The 25,090-nt window shown below is 63.5% G+C and overlaps 3 protein-coding genes across 4 annotated transcripts; 2 read left to right on the top strand and 1 right to left on the bottom strand.

The window, feature by feature from the left end:
- Positions 1–14: 14 nt before the first annotated feature.
- Positions 15–12,033, bottom strand: KAT5 (lysine acetyltransferase 5). 2 transcript variants are annotated; one of them, XM_082300361.1, is made up of 14 exons: positions 11,956–12,033; positions 11,739–11,805; positions 11,288–11,356; positions 10,971–11,107; positions 9,810–9,986; positions 9,146–9,226; positions 7,584–7,658; positions 3,956–4,204; positions 2,610–2,699; positions 2,370–2,510; positions 2,039–2,132; positions 948–1,107; positions 751–832; positions 15–161 (listed from the first exon to the last, which is right to left on the bottom strand). In XM_082300361.1, exons 1-14 carry the CDS (start codon positions 11,962–11,964, stop codon positions 27–29), a joined length of 1,566 nt encoding a protein of 521 aa, XP_082156487.1. In that variant the 5' UTR covers positions 11,965–12,033; the 3' UTR covers positions 15–26. The 2 variants fall into 2 exon arrangements, with proteins under 2 accessions (XP_082156487.1, XP_082156488.1); XM_082300362.1 differs by lacking the exon at positions 9,810–9,986 and having other exon boundaries at positions 11,956–12,031.
- Positions 12,034–12,089: 56 nt separating this feature from the next.
- Positions 12,090–19,126, top strand: RELA (RELA proto-oncogene, NF-kB subunit). The gene is made up of 11 exons (XM_082300360.1): positions 12,090–12,211; positions 12,543–12,593; positions 12,711–12,859; positions 13,281–13,429; positions 13,902–13,993; positions 14,357–14,485; positions 14,853–14,957; positions 15,924–16,136; positions 17,767–17,847; positions 18,285–18,371; positions 18,565–19,126. Exons 1-11 carry the CDS (start codon positions 12,202–12,204, stop codon positions 19,113–19,115), a joined length of 1,617 nt encoding a protein of 538 aa, XP_082156486.1. The 5' UTR covers positions 12,090–12,201; the 3' UTR covers positions 19,116–19,126.
- An 801-nt stretch (positions 19,127–19,927) lies between these two features.
- On the top strand, positions 19,928–23,162 carry DRAP1 (DR1 associated protein 1). The gene is made up of 7 exons (XM_082300366.1): positions 19,928–20,120; positions 20,565–20,637; positions 21,063–21,156; positions 21,396–21,515; positions 21,890–21,977; positions 22,337–22,419; positions 22,722–23,162. Exons 1-7 carry the CDS (start codon positions 20,079–20,081, stop codon positions 22,849–22,851), a joined length of 630 nt encoding a protein of 209 aa, XP_082156492.1. The 5' UTR covers positions 19,928–20,078; the 3' UTR covers positions 22,852–23,162.
- Positions 23,163–25,090: the final 1,928 nt, after the last annotated feature.

Genomic DNA, 25,090 nt, shown 5'->3' with positions numbered 1-25,090 from the left:
CGGGGGCGTGGCCGGGGGGCGTGGCCTCACCACTTGCCCCGCTTGCTCCAGTCCTTGGGGGTGAAGTGCAGGCACTTGGCGTCGATGCGCAGGAGCCGCTTCAGCATCGCCCGCTCGTGGCCCTCCACGATGTCCTCGGACAGTGTCAGGATGTACTGACCCTGCGGGGACAGGTGTGCCAGGATGGACAGGTGTGCCAGGATGGACAGGTGTGCCAGGGACAGGTGTGCCAGGATGGACAGGTGTGTCATGGACAGGTGTGCCAGGGACAGGTGTGCCAGGATGGACAGGTGTGTCATGGACAGGTGTGTCAGGATGGACAAGTGTGTCATGGACAGGTGTGTTGTGGACAAGTGTGTCAGCACAGACAGGTGTGTCATGGACAGGTGTGCCAGGATGGACAAGTGTGCCAGGGACAGGTGTGTCATGGACAGGTGTGCCAGGGACAGGTGTGTCATGGACAGGTGTGCCAGGATGGACAGGTGTGCCAGGATGGACAGGTGTGTCATGGACAGGTGTGTCAGGCTGTGCTGACCCCGTACAGGTGTGCACAGGTGAGGGAGGGACAGGTTTGTGTGTGGGACTCAGGTGTGCATGGGACCCCCCCCCAGGTATTTCAGGACCCCCCCCAGGTATTTTAGGACCCCCCCAGATGTTTCAGGACTCCCCCAGGTATTTCAGGACCCCCCCCAGGTGTTTTAGGACCCCCCCCAGGTATTTTAGGACCCCTCCAGGTGTGCGGGGCCGCACCTTGTAGTAGTTGATGAGGTTCAGGTACTGCAGGGTGGAGATCACATCCTCCTTCTTGATGCTCGTGATCTCGCTGATCTCACTGCGGGAGGGGGGCAGTGAGGGGGGGCCGCACCCCCAGACCCCCCCAGACCCCTCCAGTGAAGGTGGGGCTTCACAGAAAGGGGCGTGGCCTCCGGAAAGGGGGCGTGGCTCACTTGATGGTGATCTGGGGCCGCTCGCCGGCCTCGGCCTTGAGCCCCATGAGGATCTCGAGGATGGTCTGGGACCAGTAACTGCGGTACGAGAGCAGCCCCAGGTCCGAGAGCGGCTTCTCGGGGGTGCCCGTCTTGCCCTCCACCTTGGACAGCTCGTAACCTGGGGAGGGGACACGGGAGGGACACGTGAGGGACGTGGGGCAGGTTGGGGCAGGTTTGGGATGAGTCCCTGTGGGTTTGGGACACGTGGGGCAGGTTTGGGACAGATTTGGGACAGGTCCCTGCAGGTTTGGGATACCTGGGCAGGTTTGGGGCAGGTTTAGGACACGTGGGGTAGGTTTAGGGCAGGTTTGGGGCAGGTTTGGGACACTTGGGGCAGGTTTGGGACACGTGGGGCGGGTTTGGGGCAGGTTTGGGACACTTGGGGCAGGTTTGGGACACGTGGGGCGGGTTTGGGGCAGGTTTGGGACACGTGGGGCAGGTTTGGGGCAGGTTTGGGACACGTGGGGCAGGTTTGGGACGGGTCCCTGCGGGTTTGGGGCAGGTTTGGGACACTTGGGGCAGGTTTGGGACATGTGGGGCGGGTTTGGGGCAGGTTTGGGACGGGTTTGGGACAGGTTTGGGACACTTGGGACAGGTTTGGGGCAGGTTTGGGACGGGTCCCTGCAGGTTTGGGGCAGGTTTGGGACACGTGGGGCAGGTTTGGGGCAGGTTTGGGACACGTGGGGCAGGTTTGGGACAGGTTTGGGACACTTGGGACAGGTTTGGGACGGGTCCCTGCGGGTTTGGGGCAGGTTTGGGACGGGTTTGGGACAGGTTTGGGACACTTGGGACAGGTTTGGGGCAGGTTTGGGACGGGTCCCTGCGGGTTTGGGGCAGGTTTGGGGCAGGTTTGGGACGGGTCCCTGCAGGTTTGGGGCAGGTTTGGGACGGGTCCCTGCGGGTTTGGGGGATCCTTTGGAGCTATTTCCACACCACCCCCCAATACTTTTAAGGCTTTCTCAGAGGACTTTCAGGGGGCTTTTGAGGGTGTTTTGGGGGTCCCTGTGGGTCTGGGGGAGTCCCAGGGGGGTTTTGGGGGGGTCACTGACTGAACTCGATGAGCAGCTTGCCGTAGCCCCGGCGCTGGTACGGGGGCAGGGTCAGGATGCAGGCGACGTTGTAATCCTCGGTCGACTCCTTCTCCTGCAGGCAACCCCCGGGATTGGATCCCAAAATCCCCGGGACAACCCCAGAAACCCCCAGGGACCCCCAAAAATCTCCTTTACCCTCCTCCAGGACCCCCCAGAACCCCCCAACCCCCTCTTTTCCCCCTTCCTCACTCCTCCATCTCTCAGTGCTTCCCATCCACTCCCTCCAAACCTCCCCAAATGTCCCCAAAAACCCCTTTTTCCCCCTCCAGGCCCCCCCAGACCCCCCCACCTTGGAGAAGTAGCCCACGATGTGGAAGCCTTTGCAGTCGTACTCGGTCATGACGTAGAACAGGAAGGGGTCGGTGTCGTAGTAAAGGGTCTTGTGGTCCAGGAAACACTTGGCCAGGAGGCAAAGATTCTGGGAATAACTCTGGGGAGGGCTCCGGGGGGGTCAGCGGGGGGCTGGGATGGGGGAGAGACCCCCCCAGGACCCCCCCAGAGCCCCCCACCCCACCCCACCCCACCCCACCTTGTTCTTGCGGCCGTCGATCTCGAAGAAGGAGATGGTGCCCTTGCGGTAGATCTCGTTCCCAGGGGGGTGCCGCAGGTCACACTTGGTCTGGGGAGGGGGTTTGGGGGGTTTGGGGTTTTTTTGGGGTTTTTTGGGAGGGAGGGATTGGGGGATGGGGAGGGAAAAAGGGAAAATTGGGGGGGTGCGAAAGGGAGAAATTGGGGAGGGGGAAATGGGGAGTGAGGGGGGATTTGGGGTTTTGGGGATGGAATTGAGGGGGTTTGGGAGGGGAAATGGGAGGAGAGAAGAGGGTGGGGAGGGAAAAGGGGGGGTAAATATGGGAGGGGAGGGGGCTGTTCCCAGATCCCCCCGGGGATCCCCCAAACCGGGGCTTACCGGGCCCAGCCTTGCCCCGGCTCCCCAAATCCCCTCCAAGGGGGTTCCCAATCCCCCCAAACACCCCTGGGGACCCCCAAATCCCCCCCACATCCCCCTGGACAGGCCTGACCATTCTCTTGGAGTCCTTTAATCCCCCTAGGGATGCCCCAAATTAGAGGTTACCAGGCCCAGCCTTGCCCTGGCTCCGAAAATCCCCCAAAAACCCCTGAATTCTCCCCAAACCCTTCTGGGCATGCCTGAAAACCCTCCTGGGCTCCTCAAATTCCTCTGAGGAAGCTCCTAAATCCCCCTGGCCACGCTCCAAACTGAGGGTTACCGGGCCCAGCCTTGCCCTGGCTCCCTAAAACCCCTCTGAGCTCCCCCAAATTCCCCCCCAGGTGCCCCAAATCCCCCCCAGGCACCCCAAAATCCCCCCAGGCACCCCAAAATCCCCCCCAGGTACCCCGAAATCCCCCCCAGGCACCCTGAAATCCCCCCCAGGTACCCCCAAATCCCCCCCAGGTGCTCCAAAATCCCCCCCAGGTGCTCCAAAATGCCCCCCAGGCTCCCCGAAATCCCCCCCAGGCTCCCCGAAATCCCCCCCAGGTGCCCCAAAATCCCCCCCAGGCGCCCCAAAATCCCCCCCAGGTACCCCCAAATCCCCCCCAGGTGCCCTGAAATCCCCCCCTGCACCCGAAAATCCTCCCAATGCGCCTCAAAATCCCCCCCAGGTGCCCCAAATCCCCCCAGGTGCCCCAAAATCCCCCCCAGGTGCTCCAAAATCCCCCCCAGGCTCCCCGAAATCCCCCCCAGGTGCTCCAAAATCCCCCCCAGGTGCTCTAAAATCCCCCCCAGGTGCCCCGAAATCCCCCCCAGGTGCCCCGAAATCCCCCCAGGCACCCCAAAATCCCCCCCAGGCGCTCCAAAATCCCCCCCAGGCACCCCAAAATCCCCCCTGGCACCCCGAACTCCCGGGCCTGCCGTACCAGGTGCCTCTGGAGGCAGCGCAGGCTGTGGCCGTACTTGAGGCAGAACTCGCACAGGTAGAGCACGGGCAGCCCCGTCAGCTCCTGCGGGTACGGCGAGAAGTACCAGGGCTTGAGGCGGTGCCGGCCCAGCTCGATGCACTCGATGTTCTTCATCCTGGTGACGATGTCGTCGTGGCTGCGGTCGGACACGAGGCTCCCGGTCATCCTGGGCGCCGAGGGGGCCCCGTCCGACGAGTCCTGCGAGTCCTGGGGACGGGGGGCAGCGGGCTCAGGGCCTCAGGGCAGGGGGAGCCCCGCTCCGGGGGGGTTCTCCTGCCCCAGGTTTCACCGTTTGTAGGTAATTTTTCCCATTTTCTGGTGATTTTTCCCATTTTCCGGTGACTTTTCTCTGTCTCTGCCCTGGTTTTTCCCATTTTCTGGTGATTTTTCCCTGTCTCTGCCCCGGTTTTCCCCATTTTCTAGTGATTTTTCCCATTTTCTGGGGATTTTTCCCATTTTCCAGTGATTTTCCCTGTCTCTGCCCCGGTTTTCCCCATTTTCTGGTGATTTCTCCCATTTTCTGGTGATTTTTCTCTGTCTCTGCCCCAGTCTTCCCCATTTTTAGGTAATTTTTCCCATTTACTGGTGATTTTTCCCATTTTCCGGTGACTTTTCTCTGTCTCTGCCCCGGTTTTTCCCATTTTCCGGTGATTTTTCCCTGTCTCTGCCCCAGTCTTCCCCATTTTTAGGTAATTTTTCCCATTTTCTGGTGATTTTTCCCATTTTCCGGTGATTTTTCCCTGTCTCTGCCCCGGTTTTCCCCATTTTCTAGTGATTTTCCCCATTTTCTGGTGATTTTTCCCTGTCTCTGCCCCAGTCTTCCCCATTTTTAGGTAATTTTTCCCATTTTCTGGTGATTTTTCCCATTTTCTGGGGATTTTTCCCATTTTCCAGTGACTTTTCCCTGTCTCTGCCCCAGTCTTCCCCATTTTTAGGTAATTTTTCCCCATTTTCTGGTGATTTTTCCCATTTTCCGGTGACTTTTCTCTGTCTCTGCCCCAGTCTTCCCCATTTTTAGGTAATTTTTCCCATTTTCTGGGGATTTTTCCCATTTTCTTGTGATTTTCCCTGTCTCTGCCCCGGTTTTCCCCATTTTCTGGTGATTTTTCCCATTTTCTGGTGACTTTTCTCTGTCTCTGCCCCAGTCTTCCCCATTTTTAGGTAATTTTTCCCATTTTCTGGGGATTTTTCCCATTTTCCGGTGATTTTTCCCTGTCTCTGCCCCAGTTTTCCCCATTTTCTAGTGATTTTTCCCATTTTCCGGTGATTTTTCCCTGTCTCTGCCCCGGTTTTCCCCATTTTCTGGTGATTTTTCCCATTTTCTGGTGATTTCTCCCATTTTCTGGTGATTTTTCCCTGTCTCTGCCCCAGTTTTCCCCATTTTGTAGTGATTTTCCCCATTTTCTGGTGATTTTTCCCTGTCTCTGCCCCAGTTTTCCCCATTTTCTAGTGATTTTCCCCATTTTCTGGTGATTTTTCCCTGTCTCTGCCCCGGTTTTCCCCATTTTCTGGTGATTTTTCCCATTTTCCAGTGATTTTTCCCTGTCTCTGCCCCGGTTTTCCCCATTTTCTGGTGATTTTTCCCATTTTCCAGTGATTTTTCCCTGTCTCTGCCCCAGTCTTCCCCATTTTTAGGTAATTTTTCCCCATTTTCTGGTGATTTTTCCGTCTCTGCCCCGGTTTTCCCCATTTTCTGGTGATTTTTCCCATTTTCCAGTGATTTTTCCCTGTCTCTGCCCCAGTCTTCCCCATTTTCTGGTGATTTTTCCCATTTTCTGGTGATTTTTCCCATTTTCCAGTGATTTTTCCCTGTCTCTGCCCCGGTTTTCCCCATTTTTAGGTAATTTTCACCATTTTCTGGTGATTTTTCCCATTTTCCAGTGATTTTTCCCTGTCTCTGCCCCAGTCTTCCCCATTTTTAGGTAATTTTTCCCATTTTCTGGTGATTTTTCCCATTTTCTGGGGATTTTTCCCATTTTCCAGTGACTTTTCCCTGTCTCTGCCCCAGTCTTCCCCATTTTTAGGTAATTTTTCCCCATTTTCTGGTGATTTTTCCCATTTTCCGGTGACTTTTCTCTGTCTCTGCCCCAGTCTTCCCCATTTTTAGGTAATTTTTCCCATTTTCTGGGGATTTTTCCCATTTTCTTGTGATTTTCCCTGTCTCTGCCCCGGTTTTCCCCATTTTCTGGTGATTTTTCCCATTTTCTGGTGACTTTTCTCTGTCTCTGCCCCAGTCTTCCCCATTTTTAGGTAATTTTTCCCATTTTCTGGGGATTTTTCCCATTTTCCGGTGATTTTTCCCTGTCTCTGCCCCAGTTTTCCCCATTTTCTAGTGATTTTTCCCATTTTCCGGTGATTTTTCCCTGTCTCTGCCCCGGTTTTCCCCATTTTCTGGTGATTTTTCCCATTTTCTGGTGATTTCTCCCATTTTCTGGTGATTTTTCCCTGTCTCTGCCCCAGTTTTCCCCATTTTGTAGTGATTTTCCCCATTTTCTGGTGATTTTTCCCTGTCTCTGCCCCAGTTTTCCCCATTTTCTAGTGATTTTCCCCATTTTCTGGTGATTTTTCCCTGTCTCTGCCCCGGTTTTCCCCATTTTCTGGTGATTTTTCCCATTTTCCAGTGATTTTTCCCTGTCTCTGCCCCGGTTTTCCCCATTTTCTGGTGATTTTTCCCATTTTCCAGTGATTTTTCCCTGTCTCTGCCCCAGTCTTCCCCATTTTTAGGTAATTTTTCCCCATTTTCTGGTGATTTTTCCGTCTCTGCCCCGGTTTTCCCCATTTTCTGGTGATTTTTCCCATTTTCCAGTGATTTTTCCCTGTCTCTGCCCCAGTCTTCCCCATTTTCTGGTGATTTTTCCCATTTTCTGGTGATTTTTCCCATTTTCCAGTGATTTTTCCCTGTCTCTGCCCCGGTTTTCCCCATTTTTAGGTAATTTTCACCATTTTCTGGTGATTTTTCCCATTTTCCAGTGATTTTTCCCTGTCTCTGCCCCAGTCTTCCCCATTTTCTGGTGATTTTTCCCATTTTCTGGTGATTTTTCCCATTTTCCGGTGATTTTTCCCTGTCTCTGCCCCGGTTTTCCCCATTTTTAGGTAATTTTTCCCATTTTCTGGTGATTTTTCCCATTTTCCGGTGATTTTTCCCTGTCTCTGCCCCAGTCTTCCCCATTTTTAGGTAATTTTTCCCATTTTCTGGGGATTTTTCCCATTTTCCGGTGATTTTTCCCTGTCTCTGCCCCGGTTTTCCCCATTTTCTGGTGATTTTTCCCATTTTCCGGTGATTTTTCCCTGTCTCTGCCCCGGTTTTCCCCATTTTTAGGTAATTTTTCCCATTTTCTGGTGATTTTTCCCTGCTCCTCTCTCGGTTTTCTTGGGATAAGAGCGATTCAAAGTTTCTTTACGGCTTCGTTCCCGCCCTTCCTCGCCTCGCTATTCCCATTTCCAGCCTTTTCCCTGTCCCTGCCTCAGTTTCCCCATGGCTTAAACACCATCAGAAGTTTTTTCCCGACTTTTTGCCTTTTCCTGCCTCGTTTTTTTCCCCATTTCTCCATTCCCAGGCCATTCCCCCTCCCCCTGATGTCCCCACCTCGTCTGTCCCCAGACACGCCGATTTCCTCTTCCGGCCCGGCTGAGCCGCCACCGCCCGGCGCGCGGAGCCGTTCTGGGGAGAGAGGGGGGTCAGCGCCCGGAACACCCCAAAACACCCTGAAATCACCCCAAAACACCCCAAAACCGCCCCAAAATACCCCGAATCACCCCGAATCACCCCAAAACCACCCCAAATCACCCCAAAATCACCCCAAAACCGCCCCAAAATCACCCCGAATCACCCCAAAATCACCCCAAATCACCCCAAAACACCCCCAATCACTCCCAAATCACCCCAAAACCGCCCCAAAATCACCCCAAATCACCCCAAAACACCCCCAATCACTCCCAAATCACCCCGAAACCGCCCCAAAATACCCCAAATCACCCCGAATCACCCCAAAACCACCCCAAATCACCCCAAAACACCCCCAATCACCCAAAACCACCCCAAAACCACCCCGAAATCACCCCCAATCACCCCCAAAACCACCCCAAATCACCCCAAAACACCCCAAAACCACCCCGAATCACCCCAAAATCACCCCAAGTCACCCCAAAATCACCCCAAATCACCCCAAAACCACCCCAGAATTACCCTCAACACCTCAAAATCCACCCAGACACCCCAAATTCAGCTCAAATCAGCCCCAAAACATCAAAATGACCCCAAACCCCCTTAAAATCCGCCCAAACACCCCCAAATCAGCCCAAATCTCCCCCCCCCCGGCAGTAGGAAGGGGTTAGTGGTCAGTTACTGGTGTTACTGGTCAGTTACTGGTGTTACTGGTCAGTTAGTGATTCATTGTTGGGTGGTTACTGGTGCTACTGGTCAGTCCCTGGTTGGTTACTGGTCTAACTGGGCACTTACTGGTTTTCCCAAGGCCATACTGGTATTACTGGCGAGTTACTGGTCAGTTACTACTTGGTCACTATTGTGTTACTGGTCAGCTACTGGTCAGTGACTGCTCGGTCAGTGGTGTTACTGGTGTGTTACTGGTGCGTTACTGGTCAGTGACTGCTTGGTCAGTGGTGTTACTGGTGTGTTACTGGTCAGTGACTGCTCGGTCAGTGGTGTTACTGGTGTGTTACTGGTGCGTTACTGGTCAGTGACTGCTTGGTCAGTGGTGTTACTGGTGTGTTACTGGTCAGTGACTGCTTGGTCAGTGGTGTTACTGGTGTGTTACTGGTGTGTTACTGGTCAGTGACTGCTCGGTCAGTGGTGTTACTGGTGTGTTACTGGTCAGTGACTGCTCGGTCAGTGGTGTTACTGGTGCATTACTGGTCAGTGACTGCTCGGTCAGTGGTGTTACTGGTGCGTTACTGGTCAGTGACTGCTTGGTCAGTGGTGTTACTGGTGTGTTACTGGTCAGTGACTGGTCAGTTACCGGTCTAACTGGGCACTTACTGGTTTTCCCAAGGCTATACTGGTGTTACTGGGGAGCCGCTACCTGTGACTGGTGGGACCGTGGGGCTTCCGAGCAACTACTGGTGGTTACTGGTAGTTATTGGTGGTGGTTACTGGTGTTACTGGGCCATACTGGGAGGCACTGGGCTCACCTGGGGGAAGACGGAGGCCTGGGAGGTCTCGGTGGGGGTGGGGACGGGCGTGGCCGGCGACACCACCTCGACCTTCCGCTTCTGGGGGGACACCGCGGCCTCCCAGTTCATTCCAGTCCCTCCCAGTCCACCCCAGTCCATCCCAGTTCCTCCCAGCCCCTCCCATCCCTGCTGCAGGGGGGCAACCGGGAGCGCTGAGAGGCTCTGTTGTCCCTTCCCAGTGCTCCCAGTATCGCCCCTTGCAGCCTCCAGTGCCCTCCCAGTATCCTCCCAGTATCCCTCCAGGTCCCCCTTGCAGTCCCCAGCGTCCCCCCAGTGCTCCCAGCATCCCCCCAGTGCTCCCAGTACGCCCCGGGACGGGGAGGCTCAGGGGACACCCGGCTGTGGGGACAGGGATGGGGACAGGGACCTACTGGGAGGGGGTGGGGACCCACTGGGGACAGGGACCCACTGGGACTGGGACCCACTGGGACAGGGACCCTTTGGGGACTGGGGGACCCTTTGGGGACTGGGACCCTTTGGGGACTGGGACCCTTTGGGGACACCGTGGGTGACAAAACCCCCCCGGAGCCGGGAGCTGCTGCTCGGGGCTGAACCAGGACCCGTCGGGGCCACTTTGGGGGCCAGCTGGGGCCACTGGGGCCACTGGGGAGCCGGGGGTTACCGTGGGGCGCTGGGGGCCCGGGGGGGGCTCGGCCTCGCTCTCCTTGGGCAGGTGAAAGCGGAGCGTGATGGGCCCTGGCCCCGCTGGCCCCGCCGGCCCCGCCGGTGGCCCCGGTGGCCCTGGCAAACTCTTCCCGGTGGCGGGGGCCACCGGCAGCACCAGCTCCAGGCTCTTCCTCTGCGCCGGGAGGAAGAGGAGGCGTTTAGGGGGACGCGGAGGGGACGCGGCGACAAAGCCACCGCGGCTGCGGGTCCCTCCCGTCACCCCCCCGGGGTCCCCTCCCCGGTGACAGCGGTGGCCCCAAAGGCTCCTAAAGGGGGTGGGGGTGTCCTCAGAGGGTCAGGGGTGTCCCCAAGGTCCCCTCAGAGGGTCAGGGGTGTCCCCAAGGTCCCCTTAGAGGGGTCAGGGGTGTCCCCGAGGTCCCTTAAAGGAGCTGGAAATGTCTGCGGGGTCCCAGAGAGGGGCTGCGGATGTCCCCAAGGGATCGGAGATGTCCCCAAAGTCCCCAGAGAGGGATTGGGGATGTCCCCAGGGTCCCCTAAAGGAGTTGCAGGTTGTCCCCAAGGGATCGAGGGTGTCCCCAAAGTCCCTTAAAGGGGTTGGAAATGTCCCCAGGGTCCCCTGAAGGAGCTGGGGATGTCCCCAAGGGTGGCCCCTGGGTGGGTGTTGGGAATGTCCCTTAGGTCTGGGTGTCACCACCCCCCAAGGGGTGTCCCCAGATGTCCCCGCTGGCCCCGGGGATGTCCCTGCCATGGGGGCTGAGTGACGCCCCCCGAGGGGGTTTGGGGACTCCAGGTCTGTCCCCAACAGCTCCAAGTGTCCCCTGTCTCCAGCCTGTCCCTGGTGTGCGGCCCCTGTCCTCTGTGTCCCCTCAGTGCTGTCCTGTTCAGTCCCCGAGGTCGTCCCCCATCCTCACATCGTCCCCTGTCCCTGCTGTCCCCCAGCTCTGCCCCTGTCCCACCCCCAGCCCCCCTGCTCTCCTGTCCCCACGACGTCCCCCGTCCCCCCAGTGTCCCCTGTCCCCCGTTTCCCCGTCCTCCCAGTGTCCCCTGTCCCCCGTTTCCCCGTCCCCTCAGTGTCCCCTGACTCCCCATCTCCCCCTTTTCCCCTGGTGTCCCCCCCCCCTCCCCGTGCCCCCCGGTGTCCCCAGTGTCCCCTCACCGGGTCCCTGTCGGGGGAGCCGGGCCGGGAGCCGGGCAGGCCGTTCTTGGTGGGGGTTTTGGCCTCTTTCCGGGGCACCTGGACCCGCTTCAGGTCCAGCCGGTCGTGGGTCACCCACTCGTCCAGGCGCTTGTTGACTGGGGACAGCGGGGACCACGATGGCACCCGGGGCTGGCCCCCCGCACCCCCTCTGCGACCCCCCCACCCCAGCCCTGGGGACACGCAGGGTGACGCCGCCACCCCAATGTCCACCCACGACCCCGGGGCGACCCCCGCGGCCTCCCCGTGAGCCCCCCGCGCCCCCCGGCCCCACTCACAGTCGATGTAGTGCACGTAGAACAGCTTCCTGCCGCTGATGTCCTTCACGCTCAGGATCTCGGCCAGCGCTGGGGCGAGGGGGGGGTCACCAGCCCCTTCTGGGGACCCCCAAAACCCCCCCACGAGCCCCCAAAACCCCCCCAGGGACCCCAAAACCCCCCCAGGAACCCCCAAAACTCCCCCCAGGGACCCCCCGCCAGCCTGTGCCCCAAAGCCCAATGACCCCCCCATGTCCCCAAACCCTCCGGGACCCCCCCCCCCCCACCCCGACACCCCCTTGGGACCCCCGGCACCCCCCGGGCCCGGGCCCCGCCCCTTCCTCAGGCCCCGCCCCAAACCGCGCCCGCCGCTCACGCGGCCACGCCCCCTTTCCCCACGGCCCCGCCCCCTCCGCGGCCCCGCCCCTCTCCCCTCATTGGCTCTCCCCGCCCTAAGCCCCGCCCCACTCACGCCACTCATCCTCGTTGTCCTGGTTACGGCGCAGCACGGGCAGGCGGCAGCCCTCGGACACCTCCCCCTGCGGGGGCGGGGCCTCGTCAGGGCCGGGGGGGCCCCAAAACCCCCGCGGGGGGTTCGGGGGGTCCCCAAACCCTTCCGGAGGCTCCCTGAAGCCCTCGGGAGGCTCCCCGAGCCCCCTCCGCGCTGCCCCCCCCCGCCCGCTCCCCACCTCCGCCATTCTCCTCCCGGCCTTCGCTTCCGGCCGGCCCGACGCGCTTCCGGGACGCGGCCACGCCCTTTCCGCCTCTCCCGCCCCGTCTGGCCCCGCCCACGGCCCGCGGTGAGGGCCCGGGGGGGGGCGGGGCCTTCCCGGCAGCGCGGTCACGTGGGGCCGCGGCGCTTCCGCGAGCGGCGGCGCGAGCGGGGCCCCCCCCCGCCCCCCCCCGCCCCCCCCGGGACCCCCGGGACCCCCGCCATGGAGGACGGTGAGTGTCGGACCCCCCCGCGGGTGCTGTGGGGCGCGGGGGAGCCCCCGGTGCTGTTCCGCCCCGCGTGACGTCGGGGGCTTGCAGGGTGAGGGCCCTTTAAGGGGGGCGTGTTTAAACGGGGGGGGGGGGGCGGCTCCTTGGAGGGGTTCAGGAGTTTTGGGGGGGGAGACCCCCCCTCCCTTAAAGCGGCCCCCCCGTTAGTGCGACCCCTCCCCTTAAGGCGCCCCCCGCTTGAAGAGAGCCCCTCAATGCCACCCCCCTTATTGCGACCCCCCCCACCATAAAGCGACCCCCCCCCCGTTAATGCGACCCCCGTTGTCCCCCCCAGTGACCCCCCCGGATCTTCTGCCCTTCCTCCTGCAGGAATGGGGTGCTCAGGGTGAGTGGGGACACCCCGGGAAGGGGGGGCTGGGGGGTCCCCCGCGGCTCTGGGGCCCCCCTGGGGGGGTGGGGGGGTTGGGGGGGGCTGACGGGACCCCCCCCGTGCCCCCCCCAGAGGCGGGGGGGGGAGCGCCGTACGTGGAGATCCTGGAGCAGCCGAAGCAGCGCGGGATGAGGTTCCGGTACAAGTGCGAGGGGCGCTCGGCCGGGAGCATCCCCGGGGAGCACAGCACCGAGACCACCAAGACCCACCCCACCATCCGCGTGAGTGCCCCAGTACAGACCAGTACAGACCAGTAACTGCCAGGGCCCCCCCAGTGCTCCCCCCAGTGCCCCCATCCCCGGGGAGTGCAGCACCGAGACCACCCAGACCCACCCCACCATCCGTGTGAGTGCCCCAGTACAGACCAGTATGCACCAGTAAGTGTCAGAGACCCCCCTGAGCCCTTCCATTGCTCTCCCGGTGTCCCCCAAGATCCTCCTCACCATCTGTGCGAGTCCCCCAGTGCATCCCAGTATACACCAGTATGCACCAGTACAGGCCGATAACTGCCAGGGCCCCCCCTGAGCCCCCCAGTGCCCCCATCCCCGGGGGGGTTCAGCACCCACCTCCCCCAGACCCGCCCCACTTTCCCCACGACCCCCCCAGTGCAAACCAGTATAAACCAGTGTGTGTCCCCAACAGGTGAACAACTACCGGGGCCCGGGGCGGGTCCGGGTGTCGCTGGTGACCAAGGACCCCCCCCACCGCCCCCACCCCCACGAGCTGGTGGGCAAGGACTGCAAGGACGGCTTCTACGAGGCCGAGCTGTCCCCCGAGCGCAGCATCCACAGGTGGGACCCCCCCCAAAACCAGGGGCACCCCCAAAATGGGGGGGACACCCCCGCAGGGCAGGTGGGAGCACCCAAAAAAGGGGGAACTCTCCAAAAAGAGCAGGTGAGATCACCCAAAATATGGGGGAACCCCCCCCACAGGGCAGGTGGGATCACCCAAAATAGGGGGGCCCCCCCCTAAATATGGGGAACCCCTCTCCAGGGCAGATGGTATCTCCCAAAATATTGGGCAACCCCCCCCAAATATGGGGAAGCCCCCCACAGGGCAGATGGTATCACCCAAAATAGGGAGAAGGCCCCCACAGGGCAGATGGTATCTACCAAAACAGGGTGGGGGGACTCCCAAAATATGGGAACAACCCCCCCAGCACCCCTGGGAACCCCCAAAATTTGGGGTCTCTGCCCCGGAGTGTCCGAGGGGGGGATCCCAAAACCCAGGTCGAGCCCTGACCCCCTGGAATTTTGGGGTCAGTTTCCAGAATTTGGGGATTCAGTGCGTGAAGAAGCGGGAGCTGGAGGCGGCTGTGGCCGAGCGGATCCGCACCAATAACAACCCCTTCAACGGTACTGGGAGCACTGGGAGGGACTGGGACAGACTGGGAAGGGACCAGGAGGGTACTGGGAGTTACTGGGAGGGCACTGGGTGGGACTGGGAAGAGTCTGGGGGGGCTGGTGGGCACTGGGTGTTACTGGGAAGTTCCTGAGGAGGGTCCCTGGGGCTGCTGGGGGTGTCGCTGGTGTGTACTGGGCTGTACTGGTTTATACTGGGCAGCACCAACAGAGCAGCATGGGAGTGAGTACGGCTTGGGGGGGTCACTGGGGGCTCTGGGGGGGTTCCTGGGGGTGTCACTGGTTTATTATGGTTTATATGGGGTTGTACCGGTCTATACTGGTTCGCACTGGTTTATACTGGTCCATACTGGGCAGTGCCGGCAGAGCAGCGCGGGGGCGAGTACGACCTGGCCGCGGTCAGGCTCTGCTTCCAGGTGTGGGTGAGGGGCCCGGGGGGGCTGCGGCCCCTCCCCCCCGTCCTGTCCCAGCCCGTCTACGACAACCGTGAGTGGGGACCCCCTGGGACCCCCTGGGACCCCCCGGAACCCCCCGGGACCCCCCCGGGACCCCCCGGAACCCCCTGGGACCCCCCTGGGACCCCCCAGAACCCCCCGGGACCCCCTGGGACCCCCCGGGACCCCCCAGAACCCCCCGGGACCCCCTGGGACCCCCCGGAACCCCCAGGGACCCCCCTGTGACCCCGCTGACCCCCACTGCCCCACTGCCCCGCTGACCCCCACTGCCCCCTCTGCCCCCACTGCCCCCGCTGACCCCCACTGCCCCCGCTGACCCCCGCTGCCCCCGCTGACCCCCACTGCCCCCGCTGACCCCCACTGCCCCGCTGACCCCCGCTGACCCCCGCTGTCCCCAGGTGCCCCCAGCACGGCGGAGCTGCGGATCTGCCGCGTCAACCGCAACTCTGGGAGCTGCCGGGGCGGGGACGAGATCTTCCTGCTGTGTGACAAGGTCCAGAAAGGTGCGGGGACACCCCTGGACCCCGGGGACACCCCAAAACCTGAGAGGGACACCTCCAAAGCCTGGCGACCCCCCCAAATCCTTGGATCCCCCAACCCCCGCGTCCCCGCCCCAGTCCCCGTATTCCCCTGGACATCGGGACCCTCCAGTCGCCCGTGTCCCTCCAAATCCTTGGATACCCCAAATCCCTGGATCCCCCCGGACTTTTGTCTCCCCCTGGACTTTTGTCTCCCCCCATTCCCCACATCCCTGAATCCGGCATATCCCAAACCCCCCGTCCCCCATTCCCCACAACCCAATTCCCCCATTCCCTGTATCCCCATTCCCTATAGCTCAATTACCCCGTATCCCCAACCCCCCATTATCCCCCATATCCCAATCCCCATATCCCCCATATTCCCATCCCCCATCTCCCATATCCCAATCCCCATATCCCAATCCCCATATCCCAATCCCCATATCCCCATATTCCCATATCCCCATATCCCCATCTCCGATATCCCAATCCCCAATTCCCCATATTCCCATCCTCCATCCCCATATCCCCATCCCCATCCCCCATATCCCAATCCCCATATCCCCATCCCCATATCCCCATATTCCCATCTCCCATATCCCAATTCCCATATCCCAATCCCCAATTCCACATATCCCCATCTCTGATATCCCAATTCCCCAGTTCCCCAATTCCCCATATCCCCATATCCCAATCCCCTTATCCCCAATTCCCGATTCCCCATATCCCCATCTTCCCATCCCCCATATCCCAACCCCCATATCCCAATCCCCTTATCCCCAATTCCCCAATTCCCCATCTTCCCATCCCCCATATTCCCAATCCCCATATCCCAATCCCCATATCCCCATCTCCGATATCCCAATCCCCAATTCCCCATATTCCCATCCCCCAATCCCCCATCCCGGCTGTCCCCATTCCCAAGCCGCGCCCCGCTCCGTGTCCCCGCAGAGGACATCGAGGTCCGGTTCTCGGCCGAGGGCTGGGAGGCCAAGGGCTCGTTCGCGCAGGCCGACGTTCACCGCCAGGTCGCCATCGTGTTCCGGACGCCGCCGTTCCGGGACCCCGCGCTCCGGGCGCCGGTCACCGTCCGCATGGAGCTGCAGCGGCCCTCGGACCGGCAGCGCAGCGCGCCCGTGGACTTCCGATACCTGCCCCACCAGGGTGGGCGTGGGGCTGCGGGGGCACCGCGTGCTCGGGGGGTTCTCAGGGTCCTTAGTGTGGGTCTGGGGGCTCCGGGGCCGTTTGGGGCATTCCCGCGTCCTTTTGGGGCATTCCCGCGTCCTTTTGGGGCATTCCCAGGTCCCTGGAGCTGCAGTTCCCAATGAATTCCTGTTCCTGCCCCACCAGGGTGGGCGTGGGGCTGCGGGGGCACCGCGTCCTCGGGGGGTTACAGGGTCCTTAGTGTGGGTCTGGGGGCTCCGGGGCCGTTTGGGGCATTCCCGCGTCGTTTTGGGGCATTCCCGCGTCCTTTTGGGACATTCCTGCATCCTTTTGGGGCATTCCCGGGTCCTTTTGGGGCATTCCCGCATCCTTTTGGGGCATTCCCGCATCCTTTTGGGGCAGTCCCGCGTCCTTTTGGGGTATTCCCAGGTCCCTGGAGCTGCAGTTCCCAATGAATTCCTGTTCCTGCCCCACCAGGGTGGGCGTGGGGCTGCGGGGGCTGCGGGGGCACCGCGTCCTCGGGGGGTTCTCAGGGTCCTTAGTGTGGGTCTGGGGGACATTCCCGCATCCTTTTGGGGCGTTCCCGGGTCCTTTTGGGACGTTCCTGCATCCTTCTGGGGCATTCCCGGGTCTCCGGAGCTGCAGTTCCCGTTGAATTCCTGTTCCTGCCCCGCCAGGGTGGGCGTGGGGCTGCGGGGGCTGCGGGGGCTGCGGGCACTTCATCCTCAGGGGGTTACAGGGTCCTTAGTGTGGGTTTGGGGGCTCCGGGTCCTTTTGGGACATTCCTGCATCCTTTTGGGGCATTCCCGCATCCTTTTGGGGCATTCCGCGTCCTTTTGGGGCATTCCCGCGTCCTTTTGGGGCATTCCCGGGTCCTTTTGGGGCATTCCCGCGTCCTTTTGGGACATTCCCGCATCCTTTTGGGGCATTCCGTGTCCTTTTGGGGCATTCCCGGGTCCTTTTGGGACGTTCCTGCATCCTTTTGGGGCATTCCCGGGTCCTTTTGGGGCGTTCCCGGGTCCTTTTGGGGCATTCCCGCATCCTTTTGGGGCATTCCCGCATCCTTTTGGGGCATTCCCGGGTCCTTTTGGGGCATTCCCGGGTCCTTTTGGGGCATTCCACGTCCTTTTGGGGCATTCCCGGGTCCTTTTGGGGCATTCCCGGGTCCTTCTGGGGCATTCCCGGGTCCCTGGAGCTGCAGTTCCCGTTGAATTCCTGTTCCTGCCCCACCAGGGTGGGCGTGGGGCTGCGGGGGCTGCGGGGGCTGCGGGGGCTGCGGGCACTCGTAGGGTCTTTGTTGTGGGGCTGGGGGTGATCCGGGGTCCCTTTGGGGCACTCCCGAGTCCCTCTTCGGTCACTTTTGTCACCCCGGGGCACTCTGGGGTCTCCTGGGGTCACTGGTGTGACTGGGGAGGTGACAGCGAGGTCACTGGGGGTAACTGGGCATTACTGGGAGGTCGCTGGGCTGACTGGGAGGGGACTCTGGGTGACTGGGGGGGTCTCTGTGCGTCACCAGCAGGGAACTGGGGGTAACTGGTTGTGAGTGGGAGGTCACTGGGGGGGGGGGGTCTCAAGGAGGTGACGGGGTAACTGGGAGCTAACTGGGAGCTCACTGGTGTTACTGGTGCAGGGGACCTGCAGTGCATCGAGGAGAAGCGCAAGCGGACGCGGGAGACCTTCCGCTCCTTCGTCCAGCGCAGCCCCCTGCCCGGTGGGGGCTCGGGGGGGAACTGGGGGGAACTGGGGGATTATTGGGGTCCCTGGGGGGGTTTACAGGGGAAATTGAGGGTCCCTGGGGGGGGTTGGGGGACCCTGGGGGGGTTTTGGCTCCCTGGGGGGGGTTTAGAGGGGGGATTTGGGGGTCCCTGGGAGGGTTTGGGGTTCCTGGGGGGGGTTTAGAGGGGGGATTTGGGGGTCCCTGGGAGGGTTTGGGGTTCCTGGGGGGGTTTAGAGGGGGGATTTGGGGGTCCCTGGGAGGGTTTGGGGCCCCAGAGAGGATCTAGGGGAAGAATTGGGGGTCCCTGGGGGGATACTGGGGGGGATTTTGGGGTCCCTGAGGGGTATTTGGGGTCCTTGGGGGGGTTCAGGAGGGATTTGGGGGTCCCTGGGGGGGGTCTCTGACAGTGGAACCCCCATTCCCCCCCCCAGCTCCGGCATCCAGCGAGTCGCGGCCCCCCCGGCGCATCGCGGTGCCCTCGCGGCCCCCCCCGGCCCCCCAGAACCCCCCCAGTGTGGGTGAGTGGGGGCAACTGGGGGAAACTGGGGGCAACTGGGGGGGGGGGGCAAAGGGGGAATTTGGGGGGGAAATGGGGAGGAGCAAGGGGGGGTTGGGGGGAAAATGGGGAGGGGGCAAATGGGGTGAGGGGCAGCTTTGGGGGGAGCTGGGGGGGGTCGAGCCCCTCCCTCACCCCTTCCCTCCCCCCCCCAGCCCCCTCCTTCTCTTTTGGGGGCCCGGGGGGGCTCTTGGGGGGCCCGGCCCCCCCCGAACCGGAGCCTTTGGCCGAGGCGCTGCTGCAGCTGCAATTTGAGGAGGGGTCCCCCCAAATCGGGGGTGGCGGGGGCGGCGCGGGGGGGGTCGGCACGGCCCCCCCGCTGGATTTTGGGGCGCTCTTGGTTGAGCCCCCGTTCCCCCCGCTGGACACCATCAACGCCGCCGAGGTCCAGCGCCTGCTGGACCCCCCCGAGCCCCCCCCGAGCTTCGGGGAGCCCCCCGCGGATTTCGGGGGGGCTTGTTCGGAGCTGGGGGGGGCCCCCCCGGATTTGGGGGGCCCCCCCATGCTGATGTCGTACCCCGAGGCCATCGCCCGCCTGGTGCAGAGCCAGCCCCCGGGGGGGCCCCCCGACATCACGCTGGGCCCCGAGCTGGGGGGGGGCCCCGAGCTGGGCGGGCTGGGGGGGCTGGGGGGGCCCGAGGACTCTCTGCCCTCCCTGGGGGACCTGGACTTCAGCGCCTTCCTCAGCCAGTTCCCCTCGTCCTGACTGGGACGGACTGGGAGGCACTGGGGGGCTGCCGGGGGGGGGGACTGGGGACTACTGGGAGGCACTGGGAGGCTTTTAGAGGGAGCTGGGGGGCTACCGGGAGGGTTCTGGGGGCTACTGGAGGGCATTGGGAGGGTTTTAGGGTTCACTGGGAGTTACTGGGAGGGTTGTAGGGTGTACTGGGACTTACTGGGAGTCACTGGGGATTCTTTTCGGTTATTGGGAGGTTTTTGCGGGTTACTGGGAGGCTTTTAGGGGTTACTGGGAGTCGTTGGGAAGCTTTGAGGGGTTGCTGGAAGGCTCCTGGGTGGCGCTGAGAGGTTTGTAGGGGGTACCGGGACACGACTGGGAGTGACTGGGAATTTTCTACGGTTACTGGGAGCTTTCTGCGGGTTACTGGGAGTCACTGGGAATGGTCTGCGGTTACTGGGAGCTGCTGGGAGAACACCAAGTGCCTACTGGGGGTCGCTGTAAGCCAGTGAGGGGTTACTGGGAGCTACTGGGAGCCTTTTGGGGGTCCCCCCTTCGCCCCGCCCCCATGGGGGGCAGCAGCCAATGGGAGCGTGGCCGCCCCTCCCCCCAGCATTACCCCCCCACCACCAAAAGTGCCTTTGGGGGGAGGGGGCAGCCCCGCCCCTCCCCCCGCCCCTCCCCCCCCGGGGTCACCCCAATAAACGGTCCGAGGCCCGACGGAGTTTGATTGACAGCCGGGGGGCGTGGCCAGCGCGGAGGGGGCGTGGTTTAGTGCGGGGCGGGTCCGAGGAAGGGGCGGGACCTTCGCCGGAAGGGGCGCGGCCTCGGCCCGGAAGGGGCGGGGCGGGGAGCGCCGGGGAGGCCGCGGCGGAGCCGAGCGGGGCCGGGGCCGGGCCGGGAGCGGCCGGAGCGGGGCCGGGAGCGGCGGGGCCGGGGCCGAGCGGGGCCGGGCGGGACCGTCCGGGGCCCCCCGGGGCCAGCGAGGCGGCGATGCCGAGCAAGAAGAAGAAATACAACGCGCGCTTCCCGCCGGTACCGCCTGAGGGGGGACAAGGGGCGCGGGCGGGGTCGCCATGGCAACGGGGAGGGAGGGAGGGAGGGAGGGAGGGGGAGACTGGGGTTACCGTGGCAACGGGGAGGGCGGGGGGGGGGGGGTGTCCATGAGGGTCCCCATGGCGACGAGCAGGGTGGGGTCACGTCACCATGGCAACGAGGGTGGGGCCATGAGGGTCACCATGGCAACGGGGAGGGCGGGGCGGAGCCTGAGGGGTGGGCGGGGCTTGGGGGGGATGGGGTCACACGTGGGGGCGCAGGTGTGGGGGGCGTGGCCGGTGAGGGCGGGGCTGTCCCGGTGAGGGCGGGGCTCAGGTGAGGGCGGGGCTCAGGTGAGGGCGGGGCTCAGGTGAGGATGGGGCTCAGGTGAGGATGGGGCTCAGGTGAGGGCGGGGCTCAGGTGAGGGCGGGGCTCTGCGGCAGGCGCGGATCAAGAAGATCATGCAGACGGACGAGGAGATTGGCAAGGTGGCGGCTGCCGTGCCCGTCATCATCTGTATCCTCTGGCACACCTGGGCCCCGCCCTGCGACCCTGCCCCGCTCACCTGGGCCCCGCCCTGCGACCCCACCCTGTTCACCTGGGCACCCCCGCGACCCCACCCCGCTCACCTGGGCCCCCCAAGTGCCCCCCTACCTTGGGCACCTGAGTCCCCACATCGTGTGCACCTGGGGGGTGTCCGGGGGGACATCACCTGTGTCCCTGGGGGTGTCCTCGGGCTGTCCCCGGGTGTCCCCGAGCTGTTCCTGGGTGTCCCCGGCTGTCCCTGGGCTGTCCCCGGGTGTCCTCGGGCTGTCCCCGGCTGTCCCCGGGCTGTCCCCGGGCTGTCCCCAGGTGTCCCCGGCTGTCCCCGGGCTGTCCCCCGGCTGTCCCCGCGCTGTCCCCGGGTGTCCCCACTGTCCCTGGGCTCCTTAGCGTGGCAGCGCGGGCGCTGGAGCTGTTCCTGGAGTCGCTGCTGCGCAAGGCCTGTCAGGTGACCCAGTCCCGCAATGCCAAGACCATGACGACGTCTCACCTGTGAGTGCCCCGTGTGTGCCCCCATCCTCACCTGTCCTCACCTGTGAGTGCCCCTCCTGTCCCCTCCTGTCCCCCCCGTCCCCACCTGTGAATGCCCCGCGTGTCCCCCCTGTCCCCACCTGTCCCCACCTGTCCCCACCTGTCCCCACCTGCCCGCCCTGCCCGGGGCAGATCTGGGGGGTGGGGAAGGGTCCCTGGCACACCTGAGGCAGTTTTTGGGGGGTGGGCGTGGCCCGCAGGAAGCAGTGCATCGAGCTGGAGCAGCAGTTCGACTTCCTCAAGGACCTGGTGGCCACCGTGCCCGACATGCAGGGGGACGGCGACGACCCCCACGGCGACGGCGAGCGGGGCCCCCGCAGGTGAGGCACCCCTGGGGACACCCTGGGACACCTGGGGGACACCTGTGGACTCTTGGGGACACCCTGGGGACACCCTGGGACACCTGGGGGACACCTGTGGACTCCTGAGGGACCCCTGGGACACCTGAGAGAGGCCCTGGGATGCTTTTGGGACGCTCTGGACACCTGAGGGACACTCCTGGACACCTGGGGGGATTCTGGGACACCTGGGGGACCCTGCAGATACCTCAGGGACACCCCTGGGGCATCTCTCGTACCTGGGGGTCTCTGATGGGAAGGTCAGGAGGGATTTTGGGGTGCAGGGGGGTCTCTGAGGGGGGATTTGGGGTGGTTTGGGGGTCGAGGGGTCTCTAATGAGGGGGGATCTCTTTCAGGGGGCGCCGCCCGGGCAGTGGCCGCAAGAATGGGGGTCCTGGGGCCAAGGGGACCCCGAAACAATCGGGGACAGACTCGGAGCAGGAGGTGGGGGGGATTTGGGGGGGTCCTGGGGGATTTTGGGGGGGGTCCTGGGGCCAAGGGGACCCCGAAACAATCAGGGATTGACTTGGGATGGGAGGGGGGGGGGGGGTCCTTGGGGGTGTTGGGGGCTTTGGGGGGTACCTGGACCCCTGAGTCCCCTCTGGGGGGGTTTGGGGGGCCCCACCTGAGGGGGAGGGGCTGTACCTGGTTGTGGGGTCACTTCCATGGGGGAGAACTGGGGAGTCCGGGAGGGGTTGGGGTGTTTGGGGACCCCCCCTGTGTCCCCTCCGGGGGGATTTTGGGGATCCCCGGGGGATGGGGAGGGGTCTGGGGTCCCCTCACTGTCCCCCCCGCCCCCCCAGGAGGAGTCTGAGGACAGCGACAGCGACGGGGACGAGGAGACGCCGCAGCCCCCCCCGGCCCCGCCCCCACTCACCTTCGCCAGGTGCGGCCGGGGGGGTCGGGGGGGGGGGGGCAGAAAACACCTGGGGCCGTTTTGGGGGGGTCCTGACACCACCGGGGGTCGTTTTTGGGGCTGTTTGGGGGGGTTTTCTCCACCTGAGCCCCTGGGGGGGTTTGGGAAGGGGCTTTTGGGTGCCCCTCCCCCCCCCCGGCTCTCTTGTGGGGGGGTTGGGGGGGTCGGGCGTGCCCCCCCCCCCATGTCCTTGGGGGGATTTTGGGGAGGTTTCGGGGGTTTTTGGGGTTTCTTTGGGGTTCCTCCCCCCTCACTGACCCCTTCTCCCACAGCCCTGGGGTCCCCTTTGCCCCCCTGGGCCCCCCCACCCTCCCAGGGGGGCTCCCGGGGGGGCTCCCCCCGGCCCCCGGCCCCCCCCGCGCCCGGGAGGAAGAGGAGGAGGATGAAGATTACGATTCCTAGCGACCCCCCCCCCATTTTTGCCCAATTCTCCAGGATCTCCCCCCAGTCCAGAGGCCGGGCACCACCTCCCAGTAGGGCCTTACTGGGAGCTGGGCCTGGCACCAGTTTGGGGGGCTGGGGGGTACTGGGAGCACTGGGACCCCCCCTCCCTGCCCCACTGGTGTCACAAGTTGTGTCGGTTCTTGAGGGGGGGGCTCAGCCCGGGCTCCTGGGACCCCCCCGGACACAGCTGGGACCCCTTTTTGGGGGTGGGGGGGCACGGGGGGGGGGGCGGGCGTTGATTTTGGGGCTCTTTGGGGGCGTTTGCTGAGTCGGGGGTTTTATATCGGCTCAATAAAGTTCCTGTTTCCGTACGGCCGGGGACCCCAAAGTCCTGAGACCCCCCCAGAAATCCCCCTCCCCAACCCTGGGACCCCCCGAATTCCTGGGACTCCCCCCCCCAATTCACATTTCCCTTCTCGGCCACCAGAGGGCGGCGGAGACCCCGTGGGACCCTATGGGGGCCTATAGGGGATTATGGGGGGGGGCTAAGGGGGTTTTGGGGGGTCTGGGGGGAGCTACGGGGTCTGTAGGGGCTCACAGGGGGGTCACGGGGGTCTGCGGAGGGCTCTGGGGGATTTGTAGGGACCTGTAGGGGATTATAGAGATCTATAGGGGAGTTATGGGTACCTATGGAGGGTATGGGGGAGTTATAGGGGTCGGTGGGTAGCAGTGGGGGAGTTATGGGGGTCTTTGGGGGGGGCTATAGGGTCCTTCAGGGGCACTGAGGACTTACAGGATCTATAGGGGCTGGTAGTGGGGCTGAGGGGGGCTGTGGGGGCCTGCAGGGGGTTCACGAGCTCCTGCAGGCACCTATAGGGGCTCCCGGGCCCCTACAGGAGCTTCGAAAGGGACTTGCAGGGGCTCTTTAGGGGGAACCGGGGGTCTGTAGGGGCTCTGGGGGTCTCTAGCAGCTCTACGGGGATCTGTAGAGGTTCTTGGGGCACCTGTAGGGGCTCCTGGGGGCTCTGCAGGGGCTCCCCGGGGGTCCATAGGGGCTCTGCGGGGGGACACCAGCAGGTTGGGGGGGGGTCCCTAAATGCGGGGAGGGGCTCTGGGGAGCGCCGGGGGGGGCTGATCTATAGGGGGTGTTCCCTATAGGGGCTGCCGGGGCCCCGGGCGGGCGGGCGGGGGGACCCAGAGGCGTCCGGACCCCCCCGCGGCGCTGGAATTCGCCCCCTTCCCCCCCCCCGGTTAATCCCGGTGGCACCAAAAGCGCCGCTTTTCGCCTCGTTGTGTAACGGGAGCGAGCGCGGGACCGCGGCGGGGACAGGGACAGGGACGGGGACGGGGACAGGGACGGCGCCAGGAGCACAGGTGGGGACAGCGGGGACAGCGGGGGCACGGGGGGCTGGGGGAACAGGTGGGGGGCGATGCGGGGGGACAGCCGGGACAGGGACAGCACCGGGAGCACGGGTGGGGACAGCGGGGACAGCGGGGGCACAATGGACACGGTGGGCGGGACACGGGGGGACCCCGGGGACAGGTGGGGACAGGTGGGGACAGGTGGGGACACGGGACAGCGGGGGGGGACCCCCGGGACACGGGGACAGGTTGGGGTCATGGTGGGGGCATCGGGGACAGGTTGGGGACGTTGTGGGGGGCTTGGGGACAAGTTGGGGACATTGAGGAGAGTGGTTGGGACATCAGGGAGGGGTTGGGGACATCACAGAAGGGACCCTTCACCTTGGGGACACAGAGTCACAGCTGGCCGGATGTCCCCGTCCCCGGGGAGCCGCACCGAGGTGGAGCCGGGACAGGGACACGCTGCGAGGGGATGGGGACAGCAGGAGGGCTTGGGGACGTGTGACGCAAGTGGTGGCACGGTCCCCAGCGCTCACCCCGTCCCCTGCCCCGTGTCCCCTCCCCACCTCTGGCTCCCCGTGTCCCCTGTCCCCACGTCCTGGTGACCCCATCTCAGCACTGCCGGTGGTGTCCAACCCCTGTCCCGTGTCCCCATGGCCCTGGGGGTGGCTGTGTCCCCCTGTCCTGGTGTCTCCATGTCCTGCTGTCCCCATGGGTGAAGGTGTCCCCAAGCCGCGGTGTCCCCACGGTTGATGGAGTCCCAGTGGGTGGTGGGTGATGTCCCCATGGGTGATGTTGTCCCCGTGTCTTGGGTGTCCCCAAGCCCCCGTGTCCAGTGGTGTCCCCGCAAGTGAAGGGGTCCCTCTGTCCCGATGTCCCCGTGGGTGGTGGTGTC

The sequence above is a fragment of the Coloeus monedula genome (assembly GCF_965178545.1).
Source record: "Coloeus monedula genome assembly, chromosome: 39".
NCBI lineage: Eukaryota > Metazoa > Chordata > Aves > Passeriformes > Corvidae > Coloeus > Coloeus monedula.
The sequence above is the reverse complement of the archived record's forward strand: the minus strand, read 5'-3'. Positions and strand labels throughout refer to the sequence as shown.

Coding starts and splice junctions, on each gene's coding strand:
- KAT5 (XM_082300361.1), bottom strand. Junction 2,133..2,369: donor TCGTGGGCTACTTCTCCAAG/GTGGGGGGGTCT, acceptor GGTTGCCTGCAG/GAGAAGGAGTCGACCGAGGA. Junction 162..750: donor ACCTCATCAACTACTACAAG/GTGCGGCCCCGC, acceptor CTGTCCCCGCAG/GGTCAGTACATCCTGACACT.
- RELA (XM_082300360.1), top strand. Junction 14,958..15,923: donor GTGTGACAAGGTCCAGAAAG/GTGCGGGGACAC, acceptor GTGTCCCCGCAG/AGGACATCGAGGTCCGGTTC. Junction 16,137..17,766: donor CCGATACCTGCCCCACCAGG/GTGGGCGTGGGG, acceptor TTACTGGTGCAG/GGGACCTGCAGTGCATCGAG.
- DRAP1 (XM_082300366.1), top strand. CDS start 20,079: ATGCCGAGCAAGAAGAAGAAATACAACGCGCGCTTCCCGCCG. Junction 21,157..21,395: donor ACCATGACGACGTCTCACCT/GTGAGTGCCCCG, acceptor CGTGGCCCGCAG/GAAGCAGTGCATCGAGCTGG. Junction 22,420..22,721: donor CCCCCACTCACCTTCGCCAG/GTGCGGCCGGGG, acceptor CTTCTCCCACAG/CCCTGGGGTCCCCTTTGCCC.